Source organism: Cariama cristata, unplaced genomic scaffold (genome assembly GCF_000690535.1).
Source record: "Cariama cristata isolate BGI_N322 unplaced genomic scaffold, ASM69053v1 scaffold18776, whole genome shotgun sequence".
Taxonomy (NCBI): Eukaryota; Metazoa; Chordata; class Aves; order Cariamiformes; family Cariamidae; genus Cariama; species Cariama cristata.
Genome location: NW_009622884.1, coordinates 1,626 through 17,182, shown reverse-complemented (window position 1 = coordinate 17,182; position 15,557 = coordinate 1,626). Strand labels below are relative to the sequence as shown.

The window sequence follows — 15,557 nt, the reverse complement described above, 5'->3', positions numbered from 1 at the left end:
CCAAATGATCTCCAAAGGTCCCTCCCAACTTGCCTCTTTCTGTGTCACAGATAGCATGGCACTTTGTTGCTTTGCCTCTGTAGGTCAACTTAAATTAACGCTTTGGGTTAGAATTCTAATTGCTGTTTCCACTCGTGTATAGTCAGGAATACATCAGTGTATAGTGAAGTCCGTTGACATAAACAGTCTTTGAGGAATCTGTTTGCTGTAGGTGTACGAGAGATCATACTTGTGTTCTTTGATGCGTTTGATTTACAGTATATAAAAATTCATTTGTAAATTCAGCTTGCCGTCTGATGGACAGGTGAGATATCCAAACATAAGGAATTAAATTGTTGAGAGTCTGTTTTCAAACTTGTGTTTCTTTTTTTGCAGTCAAAGCCTGCGCTCTGTGATAAAGCAACAGAAGAAACCAATCCAGTTGCCCAGAAACTAATAACCAACACAGAGAGTGATCTACAGCTTAGTTATGCCAAGCAACGTCGCACTAAGAGTTCAATACTCCTGCACAAGGAGCTCGACTCTAGAAGTAAAAAGGCAGTGAGGGACTACCTGTATCGTGTCAATGAGGCAACTGCTGTTCTTTATGCCAGGCATGTGCTGGCATCATTGTTAGCTGAGTGGCCAGATGATGTGGCAATAAATGAGGAAATCCTAGATCTTTGTGGCCCAGCCCATATGACGTACATACTGGACATGCTTATGCAGCTAGAGGAAAAGCAGTTATGGGAAAAAGTAAGTGGATTTCACTTATGCATGTGAACAAGCCCTGTGCCTACATGCCATGAGACTCTGACTAACAAAAATACTTGTGGTTCCATTTTTAAACTAAATTGAAACTCCACCCATGAGACTCTGACTAACAAAAATACTTGCGGTTCCGTTTTTAAACTAAATTGAAACTCCAGAATTTAAATTAGTTCTGAAAAAGCAGTTGGAATCTGTCAGTGTCTTAATGTATTGGTTTTTCTTAACAGAAAGTGGAAAAACTAGCTCTGCGAAGACAACTCTTTCAGTTAGGAAAGACCTATATGGGAAAATAAATGTTAGAGAGATTGGTAAAATAGGCAGTCTGTTTTGAAAGCTGCTTTTTGTTAGATCTCAATGTGTGTATTGTAATATCTGCTACTCCATTGATGAGCTGACTGTTACTGTGGTGGAAGTGATCTTGGAATTATAATAGAATGTTGTAATGAGAATGTCAGCTCAGTGCTTCACAGCAGTCGAAGCAAATCAAGTGCTGGGAGTCTTCAAAGAAGGAATTAAAAATAAAATGGAAGTCATGGGTATGCCACTGAACCAATAGTATGCTCTCATCTGGACTACGGTGTGTGATCTGACTCCCTCATCTCATTAAAAAAAAAAAAACAAACAAAAAACGATGCAGTACAACTGGAAGAGATCTGGAGAAGAGTGGCAGAGATTATTATAGGCATGGAATAACTTCAGTATGAGGAACCAACTAGTTTTCTTCAGCCTGGATCTTTGTCCTGTGGGGACATTGAGGGAGGAAGAGTGATGAAAAAGTCTGTTCCTCTTTCTCTGTAGTTTTAAAACAGTAAGCAGCATACAAAAGTTAACAGCATGTATTATTCACTGGCCCTCCCAGTAAGAAAACAAAGGAGTGTCAGATTAAGGTAATAAGTGGCAGGTCCAAAACAAACCAAGAGAACTGGTTCTTGACACAGTATGTTGTTGAAATGGTTGCCACAGGGTGTTTATATAGGTTCAGAAAATGGCAGGATGAACTGATAGAATAGAAAAATCTGTTAAGACACATTAAATAGAAAAGTGTAGCCTTTGTCTTAGGCTATTCTGCAAGCGTGTGGAGGCAAAGAACACATTCAGGGAACTATGCTACATACTGCCTTTGTTTTTTAAACGCCTTTTCCCCAAGAAATCAATTTTTGGCTGATTTGGAGATGAACCTTTTGGTCTGAGCTAGTATTACATTTTATAGGAGGGCTTAGAAAATTGCAGGTGAAGAGGTGTAATAGGTTGCTATAATGACCTGGAAAGGGCCTCGAATAGCTGGACTCCTGATTCAGAGCTTTTGCGCACTTTTGAAAAAATAAGAAAAAGTGGAGACTCCGCTTGTTCTGAATTACCATTTAGTATGATAGACTAGATGGCATTTATTTGTATTTTTAAAGACACAGCTCTTACATCTAGTGCTTTCAAACACTGCAGCCACTTACCTGATACTTAATCATTCCTTCTCATACATGGAGTTGTACGTTTTGAAGGCTAAAACATAAGACATATTCTGTACAAATCAAAACCTGTAGGTATAGAAGGTAAAGGTGTCTTTAGTATGTTAATGAAGTTGTTTATCTTCCTTGTTTATGACTTTAGTTTACTGTTAATTATTTTATGGATTAGCCTTGATTCTAGCATTTGTAGAAAGAAATGTAGCTAATAGCTTGCGCGTTTTTATCAGATAAAGACTGAATGATCTGGAACAGAGGACAGAGTAAAATCTTCTGCACTTATGGGGATGACAATTGTAGACATCATTTGTGAATTTGTCTTGATTCTTGCTAGTTGCTCGATTCTCTGTTGTGAAATGTTGTGTGGCTAGAAATGACTCGTGTCAGGCATCAGCATATAAGTTTGTAAATGTTGTTTTGATAGCAAATTGTATTTACACGATGTGTTGCTTTGCCCCAGATTCTACAGAAAGTACTGCATGGGTGCAATGAGAGCATGCTAGGAACAATGGCATTGACAGCTTGCCAGTTCATGGAGGAACCCGGAATGGCAGTCCAGATGCGTGAATCTAAACATCCTTATAACAACAATACTAATTTTGAGGTAAGTTATACGTGTATTACAGTGCAGTGGTTTTGCATGACTTGAAGACTAGTTGAAAATCATCAAAGTGGTTGGAGCAGAAGTCTCACAATGTTCCGTGTGTATACCTGTGGGTCCTCTGTGCTTGGAGCACCTGTGAAATACCTGTTGAGCCTTGCTTTTGAAAAGGCTGACACCAGGTGACTGAGGCCTTGCCCTGTAAAGAAATATGCTCAGTAAGGCACTTTAATGTGCTCCTAATTCAATCATGTGAAAAGTGCATGACTTAAATGGTTTTACTATGCATGTGTTTGAAACAGATCATATTCTTAAATGATTTCAGGGCCTTAATGATGAAATATTTCTACCCTTTCATCCAAAGGTCTGTTTCAGTTGGCCTGTTACTTCCTTGTGCTGTTAAACGAAAGCTGGGAGTGGAATCTTTTTTTCATGTATTTCTTACTTTAGACTATCTTCTTCTGACACAAACAGTTTCTGATTTTCTTTTCCTGATATTGTTTGAAAGTATTTTTCTAATATAGTTTGGTAAGTAATTATTGCCTCTGGACAGTCTTGGGATTTTTAATTTCCCTGCAGCTCTGGCTCTTCTGATTTTTATTTTTAAAATGCATACAAACCTTTAGGTTCTGGCAATGAGATCGATATCAGCAATAATTGCCACTTTCAAAAAACCAAAGCATTACTAGCAATTAATTTTACATGCTTAACAGCTAATGCAGACAAAAGGCCATGCTTTACATTTGTTAAATTAGCTCTGGATAAAAATATCAAAGAGGGTTTTTTTTTCCGTGGAGATGCTGTAATATTTGTTACATCTCCCTTGTTTGTATGGTGAAAGTATAAGTAGCTTCTTGGTAATATAGCATTACAGTAAACAAAGGTCATGTGTTTATTTCTCAGGATAAAGTTCACATTCCCGGTGCTATCTACCTCTCAATCAAATTTGACTCTCAGTGTAATACAGAAGAAGGCTGTGATGAGTTGCTCATGTCTAGCAGCAGTGATTTCCAGCAGGATCGGCACAGCTTCAGTGGGTCTCCACAGAAATGGAATGATTTTGAGCTTCCAGGTGAATGTGCAGTGTTTCCAAGTGCAAATGTATAGGATATTGCTGGTATCCAGGACTCCGGAGAGAAACTACTGAAAGATGACAGTTAAATGTGGATGTTCCTGAGATGGGGGGTGGAATCCTGTTCTTGTCCCAATCTCTTTGCTCTGACGCGCTACTCTTGCATTTGTTTCTTAAAAGTAGGCTTATCTGTTGTTCTGCTACTTGACCTTTTTTTTCCATGCCTCAGTCAAAGCATGCACTTAGCTACTGGAAACATCTTGATTCTGTTCCAACACAGTCCTTGTTCTGCACGGTATTCACTTACATTGTTCTGCCTTGTGTTACTTTCCACAGGAAGCACATTAAAAAAAAAAAAAGAAATAAGATAGGCTTATCTCTTGTCTCTGTACTATAGTAGTGCTCAGAGCAAACGAAGAGTGTGTGCCAATGCCTTGTCTCCAGTTGTTGCCACAGAGCACAGCTGAAAAAAAATCAGTCATTTAGCTGACAACTCCAGTCTGTATTCTCTAAGCGCATTTTTGATAACACAGTAGCAGATGCCAGTGATCTGAAGGACTGCATGGTCCCCTGCTTCTTCTGTTCAGTTGTTTTAACCCACTGAGCGCTGTGGCATTGCAAGAAGCTTTTAACTTCAAGTACTGTCAGTAGCTGTAAATAGATTTAGGAACTTTCTTAGCAAACCAGTTTAGGTTACAAGGTGCTAGTTAGAAACAAATGTGTGCTCTGTAGAAATATTTTGCATTTTTATGATCTTCTTTCTGTCCTCCTTTTCCTCCCAAATTGTTGCAGAGGTTTGCCAAGAAACTGAACTTTGAGGCCCATTGTTTTGGAGCAGCCTTGGCTGTGAAACTTGAGTTTCACCTTGTGAAAATTCATTTCCAGCCAAGGCTGTCTGGATTAAGGCTTTGGATTTCACTCAACAGGCTTTAGCTGAAAACAGGCGTTTGAAGACTTCTGGGCTTTTCATTTGATGGCAGACCTTTCTCAAGACTCCTGGGAGAAGGAGAGAGCAATAGCTCCATTTTGTGATGAAAAGGGGAACGGGTTTTTAGACAAATTTATTATTTTTTTTTTTTAAATCCTAAAAAATGTTTTCAAAGTTTTTCTTCTTTGTGAAACATTGAAAATTCTGCTTCCCAATGAAAACTAGACTGCTTGTCCCAGGGTAATAGGATTTTTCATGGAACAGAAGGAAATTCTAAGTTTTAACTAGATCTAATATTACAGAGCACAGTAGGTAAGGATATGTTTTGTTTAGCGTTACAACTAACTACCAGTGTTTATCTCTGTGAAGCGGTAGGTGCTACAATGACAAGAACTTCTTGAATGTTCCACTACCTGATTGTAAAATGGTCAAACATTTTGATAGTTCTTCCACTTTGATTAAGTTAAACAGTTTTGTTCCCTAGAGTAAAAGTGTGCAATTTGATTTTCTGACATACAAAAGCAGTGCAACTTCACTTTCACATTTTTTTTTAACCTTTTGTTTAATGGACTGTGAACTTGGCTGCCTGTGTAGAGGTTCTTTTTTCATAAATCATAACTGATCCATAACACAGTTGGAAAAGTGAAGTTCAGCTGTGTACAGTATAGAGTTTCTTTAACTCCTTCTTCATCTATGTAGTTGACAAAAATGTAAGAGGCATTATGCTTGTAAGTATCTTTATACAATGGAAACCAATCTGGTTTTGGTTCAGCCCCCTGTTTATCATACTATTCTATGCTTTTCATAGTCACCAAAAAGTAAAAGATTACCTCTCTTCAATAATGATGTCTAGGATTAATTTATGAGAGACTTTTCATTTGAATTGTATTTATGGTAGCAAAACTAACTTGGAAGGTAGTAATGTGGATTTTCTTCCTTCCCTTGTACGCAGGAGACACACTCTATTACCGATTTACTTCTGACATGAGTAACACTGAGTGGGGTTATAAGTTTACGGTGACAGCAGGTCATCTTGGAAGGTTTCAGACAGGTGAGCGCTGCTCAGAATCTATTGGACAGGACTTTTTGGAGTTATTTTGCTGAGCTTTGACACACTTGTGATTATCCCTTTTTTTGACATAAAATTTGCTTTCTCTAGTGTTTTGGAAATAATGTGATTAGTTTTGTTCAATTTGAAACTTGTCTCTTCCTTGCTGTGACTATGCTGGAAATACAAAATCTTCACAGAGACTTGGAGATAAGAATTATAATAATGTTATTTGCGTTCAAAGTCTCATATGACAGTAATTGCACACAGGATTTAGTAAACACTCCAAGGTGCTGTAATTGGAAACAGAAATAATTGTAATTGTGTTTTTTAAAAGCAGTTATCCATTAAAATAGGCTGGTTCTGGATCTAATTTTTAGATACATAGCATGTAAATTTTGTTTATTTTAGAGTTCAAATATTTTTGATAAAACTGAGGCTGGTGTATGATTTGCCATCAGCAAAACTCTGCTGCATATCACATAATAGTGAGGACCTGTGTTTTGTTTGCTTGCTTTGGGCAAAACTTTAATTTCAGATAGGATTCTTTCTAATTTTTATCTAAGTTTTGCCCCAGAAAAGACTTGTGATGTCAGGATGTAATCTAGAGTTATCTCAGGTTTTTGTTTGGTATTTTTCTTCAATATTTCTTGCTTGCCAGAGCAATACTTAGTATAAGGAGAAGATAAAACTGAATATATGAACAGAATGGTGTCACTACAAAAGTAACAGCTGTTTGAATTTTTTTTTTTCCAGGGTTTGAAATTCTAAAGCAGATGCTGTCTGAGGAAAGGGTAGTTCCTCACCTCCCGCTGGCCAAAATCTGGGAATGGCAGGTCGGGGTAGCGTGCCGTCAGACTGGTCACCAGCGTTTGAAGGCAATCCACTTGCTCTTGAAGATAGTGCAGTGCAGCGCCCAGAGGTAAGTGCGCTGTTCTACGTTACACACTAAAAGGCAAAGGGCAGGAGAAGAAAAGGTGACTAAGCTGATATTATTCTGAAGCCAGAAAACCATGATTTGAAGTAGGTATTCTTAAGTTGCCTTTCGGATACGATTCACAGTGCCTTGATAGTAGAAATGTATTGTAATGGGTTTTTTAAAAACATTTTACCTTTATTGGCTTTTGAAAAAAGTCAATGAATTCAAATATTGTTGTAAAGAAAAGAAAATAATCACCCTGAAATAGGACAAAAAATAGATTTCAATTAATTTTCTAGAAATTTAATTCTGTCTGTATTAGTTGTACATCGGAATTAAGGTGAGAATGGAATAACAAACTGGTGAAATGATGATCTGATTCTCTAATAAGTAAATAACTTTTAAATTATTATTTGTAGTTGTACCACTAAGCGTGTAATTGAGTTTTAGAAGGGATAGGTATGCTAATGCTTACGTATGTATGGTATGGATATTTCTTATGAAAATACACATTCAAAAAAATTATTGAGCTTTTATAGTGTTTTACAAATGTATATAGTCACATTAACTCCATAGAAATCCTGGAAGCAAAGACACAGCAATGCTGGAACGCGGACCCTTATCTCTGTTATGCCCTTTCAGTTCAGAACAAGCAAAATCATGAGAACAATAGCATCCTACTAGCTTACTTTGATAAAGAGAAGTCAAAAAGTATATTGACATATAGTAATGAAAACGGACAATTACATAAAACCATTGCTTGAGTCTCTGTAAATTTTAGATACACGGATCTGCATCCACGTCTGGAAAAACTGATTTTAACATTACTTGTAATCACAGATTTATTATTTTTTTCAAGTTCTCTTAGTTTTTTTCATTAGAAAATGTCTGCTTTGTCATGTGGACAACAAATATAATTGCTAAAAGACCAAGTCTCTGTTGTGCTTATAATATTTAATATTTTTCTTGTGCTAATCTGATGATAGATTCTGAAATTGAGTTTTCCCCCTTTTGCCCCCTACTGAACGATATTTGTCATGCTCTCTGTATGATAAGTGACATTTGGGTGAGCTAGTTCTTACTCAGGAGTAGGCAGGAGGCAGGGTTGGAATTGTTTGTAAAGCTGTATATCAGTTTTTGTCCATCTGCCCTATAGAAGGGCATCACCTGCTCAGTGCTGTAGTTCAGTATTGTATAATTTCAAGCAGTGGAGCTAGAGCATTTAGCAAAGTGATGTATGTAGTTATTTTAAAGTTCTTATTTCAGGAGGCCACTCAGTTTTAGGAAAAGTCATTTAGACATATTCATGGATGAGACGTTTTCTCCATTTCACTGATTCAGAATGAAATTCATTGTGCTGAAACATCTGACTGAATTTAGATTTTTAAAATACTTCTTGTATTTCTTCCTTCACGTATACATCTAACTGTCAAAACTGTATGTTTTTGTTCTCTAAAATTTGTTTGGGTTTGGTTTGGTTTCCCTCCCGCTTCCTCCCAGAAACAGGCATAAGATCGTGGTTACTCACTATTTCATTTAAATGACTTTTTTTCAGGGACTGTGACCTCACCTTGTTGAAGCCGCTTTGGCAGCTTTTCACCCACATGGAAAACAACTTGTGTCACGACATGGCCAAGCCTGGTATCCTCCTTCCTCTTCATCGTGCCCTTGCAGAACTCTTCTTTGTTACAGAAAACAGAGTTACTGTAAGCAGTTCCTGTATTTGTATCCCTCCTCTCCCCAGTGCTGGGAACGAGACGTAGTTCAGTGTTATTTTCTAAATGTGATTTTCTTTTATTTTGGCAAAGTTCGTCAGAGCTTTAGAAAAATTAAACGCTTCAGAAACATTAACAACTAACTTTTGTGGAGTCTGGTAGCAAATTCTAAGAGAGGGGCACACTGTTGCCTTGTGCATCATGGGACCTTAAGTAGTAGTCATGATTCTTCCTTGTGCGATTAAGGCAGTAGGCCCTAAAGCCACTCTTTATTCTGAGAAAAATGCTAGTTTAATAATTAATTTAAAGGTATGTCAGTGTGGTTTTCCTTCATCACATATGAACACTCTGTAATGAACTGATTTCTCTGTGTTCTAGTCCAGGAGAGACTTGTGTGCAGTTCTGATACCTTTGGTTCTTGGTGACTGCTATAATGATCAACATTTTAATGTTAATTAGTAGGATGATATCTTTGGTAGAAACGTTGGTGTTCATTGAATGCTTTCTGGCTGCAGGAGCTTGGATCTCTACAGGAGTATTTGCTTGCCTTAAATACTGAAGATCATCTTCATCGCTGCACAGCACAGGTAATAAGATTGCACAACCCCCGAGACGGATGTTTTTGTGGTATTTTTCTGGCAGACAGAGATAATGAATGATTTCCGATTGCCCAGTAGAGTTTTATAAAATAGATATGAATGTACTTGGCCTTTACAATACCGTGACAGGCCTCTGAATCTTGTGAAGAACAATGCACAAATGCTGTTCTCCTTGAATAGTCAGATGGTGTGCCACAAACTGGCTGTTGGGTGTAATCAGGTCTATCTGTTTTACTGAACTGATCTCTTGGCTGCCAAAACATGGAAATGGGGAAGGGGGCTGGTCTTTGAGCAACTGGAAGTGTCGTTGTCTTGCTGCAACTGCTGGGATGCATGACAATTACTGCACTGCCAGGAGACAATCCGATAGAAACAGGATGGTTATCGGTTTCTGTTTAATTTCAGACAAGGATTTCTTTACAGTTTTGGATTGAGGAGAATCTTTGATGTGACTTTGGTTTTCCTTCTCTCTTCTAGGCCCTGAAAAACATTGCTGCTATCAGCCTTGCCATTAACTATCCAAACAAATCAACAAGTTTCTGGAATGTTTAATACTGGCTCAGGCCGGAGTGCATGGGATAGAGTAGTTTGTCCATAGGACATTGGAACAAACATCTTAACTCCGTTCAGGAAAAATTCCTTCATCTTCAGTGTATGAGCACTCTGCAGCCTTCCTTCCTTCCACCTTGATGTAGAATTTGTAAAAGTAAAAGCGCACTTCAATGAAAAAGCACATCTTGAAGTAACTCACGTGTCGCCTACAGTTATGTATGCACATATTGTAGCATGTTAGAGTAAACGGAACAATATTTTTTTTTTTATTCAGAGGAAGTAAACAAAAGAAGGTAGCTGAAGTATGAGAATGGAAGGCCCCCGCATTGGTATCATCTGCTCCCAAGGAAACTTGATTGATGGACGTGACAGCTTTGAAAATACTGCTGAACTTGGAGTGATGCTGCCAGCAGCATCTATTATATATCCCTGAAGTGAAACGGGCAAACCAGAATCTGGTGGGCTGGTGCAGAAATGGTCCACGCTTGAGTCCTGTCATGTTTGCTTTTGCTTTGAAGGCTACTACCCAAGGAAAAGAACTTTAATTCTTACTAAACTGCAGGTTGTAAAACAAATTCTGAGTGGTTTGCATAGCAGTTAAAGGATTTCAGTTTCAGAGCATCATCGTGCAAGAGGCTAATGTTTCTCCTGTTCTTTGATTCAATCGGCTGGATCATCTATTCTTACCTTAATTTATCTCCAATGTGTAACTCTAAATAGTACATTATTCTAGTCCAGAGAGCAAAGGCTGGCCTCCATTCACAAAGCTGTGGTAATATGAAGAATTGAGGAACTTACATGTTTCCCGAAGATCACATCTTTATGAGAAATTAGTCATGAGGCTTTTTTCTTTTAATTATTTCAATGCCAGTGGCTTAGGAGGTCCTTCTTGGCAATGTTGGGAACCCAGACTCCCAGCACTCAGGGTGGGGGTTAGTGATCAATCCAGGCTTATCTTACAGAGCAATAACTGCATTACTCTTAGTGAACATGGAATGAATTGCAGACCTTCTATGTTGAAATAAATTGGCTTTCTTCCTGCTCAACTACGCTGGTTATTCCCGTTCCAAAGAGTTAAAAAGAACATAGAAGGATTTGGGGGTGTATTTTGTATACCATTATACGGTACGTAGAGCTAGTCTTGCCAAGTATGAATTCAGAGAACTTTTCGTGCTGATTATTTTCTTCTCCCCTTCCTCACCTCAACATTAGAATATGAAAAAAAGGCAACCAAAAGCTTTAGCAGTAACTGAATGCAAGTTGTGTAAAGGCAGTGGCTCTGTCAGAGGGGATTATACTTATTGACCTTGCTTGTCCAAAAAGGTGAGTGGTGCCTCAGTAGCAATGTGCAGTGTGCACAGGAGCACCACTTTGGGGGATGACCTCTGAATTGATGGTCTTGTCAGCTGGGGCTGGAATTGTAAGGGTGGTCCAATCTCCCTCTGAGAGGGAAAAGTGCAGTAATATAGCCCCTTTTTTTGGATGGCCGCTGGTGCTGTAGTTCAGATGTTTTGACTTTGTTCAGCCAGGTGAGTGCAAAATGAATGCTGCTTCAGGGGATGAGGTTGAGTTGGAATGTGATTATTCTGCCTGAAAGACCTAAAACTGAAGACCAAGAAGCACTATGCTGAAGCCATTGCCTTCAGGAGTGGAGTGGCCCTCTTAGCAAATGGAATGCCAGAATTCAGGAAAAACGTACTGTTTATCAAAGACTGAAAGGAGATGCAGAGATACTGCTCTGAAACCCCTCCTCAGGTGTACTGTAGTTGAAAGTTAAAGCCCTCCTTCCTTCCTGAATGAGATCACCATGGGACGGGAACTATCAGAGTTGTGGCATATCTTTAATGCATGGATCACTTTGTTCCCACATCTGAGTAACGTACTTGAGTTTCCAGTCTCGCTGCAGGGGTGTATGAAAGATCCCTGAGGAACCAACTGTTTCACACTTTCTAATAGCGTGAACAGATTCTGGGAACAGGGAGTTGCTCCACCAAGATGAGATATTCTTAAGTCTACTTTAGGGAGTCGTATTGATGGGACAGGTGAGCATTTTGAAATTGCTCTTCTTGAGCAGTAGGACTTTCTGTTCACTGCCTCCGTATGAATCCATGGCTAAGCAGTCAAGGATATGCAATGGGCTGACTTGTTAAGGCATGTAGCATGCTGCTGAGATCTGCCTGTTTTAGTCAAAGAAGGCTTTTTTCTTTTTTTCACATCAGGGATGAAGACTGTAAATAAACCATTCATAGAACCTGTCATGGCTCTATCATATTCACTTTTTTTTCCCCGTTGGACTGTCTTTTTGCTTTCTGTATGAAGACATGAGGCTGCAAGGATGACACAGGAGTGGCCAGTGTTCCTTACTAGGCATACCACTTAACTTACTCTACCAGCAGTAACTGGCCTTGTGTGTCAGTCGTCTTGCCCTGAAGGGACTGTCTAGGAGCAGTGTCCACTATATATAATTTCTACCCACTAGATGGAACTGAAGGACTGTGACCTGAGTTGACACTGAATCTGTTGCTGCCTTACAACTCAATCATTCATTATGGATTTTTTAAGAGACAAGAAACACTGATTTTTATTTTGTTTTTTTCCTTCTGATAATCTTAAAGAAAGAGGAAGAGAATACCAATAATGAATATTCACGATCAATCACATTTTGAAAATCCTGCAGCAGTTCCAAGTGGATGTGGATGATACTATTGAATAGTATAAAACTGTCTGGAAAACAGGTATGCTGAAAAAAATGTGCCTAATATATATAAAAAAAAAAGGTTGTCCTGCCTGAATCACCTATGATGTGTTTAAAACAAACCATGTTGTTCCTAATGATACATTTGACTTGCTTTCATTAAACACTTAAAGAGAGTTTTATAATTTCTTTTCTTACAGGTTTACTACTTTGCAGTTTTTATCAGTTGTTTAAAATAAATCAGACCTTTAGATTTATTCCAGTTCAGTTCAACATGTAAAAAGAAAGCTACAGATGTGGGTAAAATATGCAAATGAAGAGAAATATATTGTAAAAATTCTATAAAAACAAAAAAGTACAACAAAGTGTCTGGTTTTTGGTTTTTGTTTGCTTTTCTCCTCTCCTCACTGAATGTTAAATGCTTGAATTTGCAGGGAGATCCAGGCTTGTTCTTGGGAACCTTCATGTTCAGTGCCTGTAAGCAAACCTCCTCTTCCTCATGCAGTTAGTGTCTATCTGATATTGTATCAGATTATGCAGGATCCATACTTCTGGAGTCGTCTCTTTAAATTCCAGCCCTGCTGTTTACATTCCAGTGGCCTTATCCTAAAAAATGAAGTTTTCCCATGGATGTTCATTGGTTTCAGTGCCTGTGTGTTTACTTTCAGACCTGAAACATGCATCTGGGGCCCCAGATGTCTCGTGTAAAGCTGAGTTTTGTCTCAGTAGCTCTTGATTCTAATTAGTGCTGTTTATCAGCAAAGGTGCTTGTGCCTACCTAGTCCAATGGGCTTCGTTTAAAAACTTACTTACCTTGGGTTTGGCTTGAGGAAAGGGTTGTTCAGGGAAGTGTAAGTGAGGAAGTTGACATCTTTCTTTATTTACCTAAACCTGTTAAGTTGTCTACGGGTTCCACGTGCTCGGAGAATGGTTGTCTTAGGTAATTTTATTTTAATACAAATAAGTAGTATGATTGTGAATTTGTGGGGGAGTGGGGACCATTCCCTGAGACAACCAGGTTTGAGGTTTCAGCTGGTGTAAGTGAGGTGATAAATCTAACAAACTCGGTGTAATCCGCTCTTAAATTTAGCGTGGTACCGGGCATTGGGATGTAACAGAGGTCACAGCTGTAACGTTTGGGAACCACTGTTTTTCAGAGCAAGTTAATTAAAACTGGTTTTCTTCCAAGAGATCAAAATTAGGCTGCAAGCTAACTTAGAAATGGGTGACTTTTTTTAACTTGCTTTTAGGAGAAGGCTACACTATGTTTAAAACAGAACTGGCTCAAATGTTCTGAGTCTTCACAGCCTAGCTCAGATGCGGCATTTCCAGTGGGCCTTGTATCTTTGCAAACATGAGGGCAAGACCTGCCCTTTTATACCACTTTAAATCTGGAGCGACTGTCTGCAAATCCATGAAGGTACCCTGCTATAAAGCAGAGTGAGGCCAAATAATCTGATTTCATACTGTCTTTTCCCTTTCTAATGATGAATGCGACTTCTTGAAACCAGGAGTGAGTGAGTGGTGTTGGGTATCTCCTAGGGAAGCCACCAGCACAAGCATCGTACCTTGTTTTCAGGGGGGGCAAACAACCGCCGCAACCATGGGAGCCTATAAAAAGCATGACCTGGTCTTTAGGTAAAGCTACCAGAATGTTGGAAAACAGATTAATATATGTAAAGAGGATGCTTTTCGATACTCGGCTGGTTAGTCTATTAGGAGGTCAGGCTGGATAATAACTGGAACCAAGAATGCACATTCGTAAAATGGCCTGGAAAAACAGGAACTGTGCTGGGCTTTGTAGGGGGAAACAGAAATCTGGCCCACGTCTGAATTTAAAGCAAAGAAGTCAATTCCGATTCAAGTGAATAAAAGAGAAATCCACTGTGAATAGGGAAGGAATTAAGTAAGAGGTGAAGGAAGTAAGATTAAAGCTCATTCTTTCCATGATGGTCAAGTCTAATTTAATCAGGTCTATTCTGTTGTAGTCTTTCCTGATTTTTACCAAAGAAAGCACAAATAATAAAAAGTTGGTACCCAGCTCAAACCCAAGCTGCAACATCGTGGTGGGGCTCATAAATGGGCATGCAGTCGAAGGAGGAATAAACACTTAAAAACCACAAAACCCCTGTTTCCTTCAAATGGAAACATCGACAAGCATTCCTGATAAAGAGATGGAAATCTCAAGACAGTTTTGTAGTGGTCCTTAGCATTTAGAGATTCATTCTTTTTATATTGAAGGACTGGGACTGTTTGGATTTAGGGAACATGGGTAAAGAAGTGGAGAAAGGATAACTGGGCTGTCTAGGGGACACAGTCTTTCCACTGAAGTGTTAGGTAGTTTGCTGGGGGATTTCTCCTACTAATGCTTTTCTGACAATTTTAATAATTGTTTTTTCTAAGCTGGTTTCTTGCTTCCATTCCCCACTTTACTGCCTGACTTTCCATAACTTACTGCTTTTTTTTTTTTTTAACATTTGCAGTGCAAATAACAAATATTTAAGCTTGCGTTGCATGGGAAAAGTAAATTTTATGAAAACTAAAGAAATGTAAAATTAAAGCACCTGCAAATATTTGTCAGTGGTACCTTCTCTGGCAGGCTTATTTCCCAGACACTTTGTTGGCATATCCTAGCACCTGTGATCCTCAAACGTGCTTACTCCAAGCCATTTTGATACCTGCATGTGCAGGAGTGAGTGCTAGGCGAGATGCTCCGTTTCATACGCGTGGCGTGGACCGCGGCCGGCAGCGAGTGCCCTCTCCTCTCATCACGAGCATGCTGGGGAGCGTTCCCCATCCCTGCCTGCAAAAGGCTGGGGTTTGGCGAATTGTGGTGAGCTTAATTGTATTCTCTTCTCTGATGGCTCTGGGCAGTGACTATAGCCCTACATTTTTAGTCATCTCTTGTGACCTGCTTTACTGCATCTCTGTGCCTTGCTGCAAGTCCCCCACCAAGCCCCGTTTTGTGGCTCCATCGCTTGGCAGAGACGACGCGTGCGGCCTTTCCTTGGCAACACAGAGAGAATGGGCACTCGGGCTTTCTGGTAGTTTCTAAAGACAGCCCTTTGTGGCTCTCAGATGGTGTTTGCTCTCTTCCAGGAGGTGTTGGTAAAGTCGATGCTAAACATCCCACCTTCTTACTGCTTCGTGCCTAATACCTGACACGCAAAATTCTTCTTAGCTCTTTATAATGAGTTGTTCCCCTTATCTTTAATGCG

At 39.2% G+C, this 15,557-nt stretch overlaps 1 protein-coding gene across 1 annotated transcript in view; it reads left to right on the top strand.

The window, feature by feature from the left end:
* Nucleotides 1–10,278, top strand: part of ZZEF1 (zinc finger, ZZ-type with EF-hand domain 1) — a gene marked incomplete at its 5' end in the record, with an annotated part of 34,863 nt that extends 24,585 nt beyond the window's left edge. The window contains 8 exons of the mRNA XM_009702524.1: nucleotides 376–735; nucleotides 2,671–2,814; nucleotides 3,715–3,883; nucleotides 5,764–5,862; nucleotides 6,616–6,781; nucleotides 8,334–8,484; nucleotides 9,009–9,080; nucleotides 9,570–10,278. Coding sequence (XP_009700826.1) covers nucleotides 376–735; nucleotides 2,671–2,814; nucleotides 3,715–3,883; nucleotides 5,764–5,862; nucleotides 6,616–6,781; nucleotides 8,334–8,484; nucleotides 9,009–9,080; nucleotides 9,570–9,644 — 1,236 coding nt within the window. The remainder of the gene's footprint in view (nucleotides 1–375; nucleotides 736–2,670; nucleotides 2,815–3,714; nucleotides 3,884–5,763; nucleotides 5,863–6,615; nucleotides 6,782–8,333; nucleotides 8,485–9,008; nucleotides 9,081–9,569) is intronic.
* Nucleotides 10,279–15,557: the final 5,279 nt, after the last annotated feature.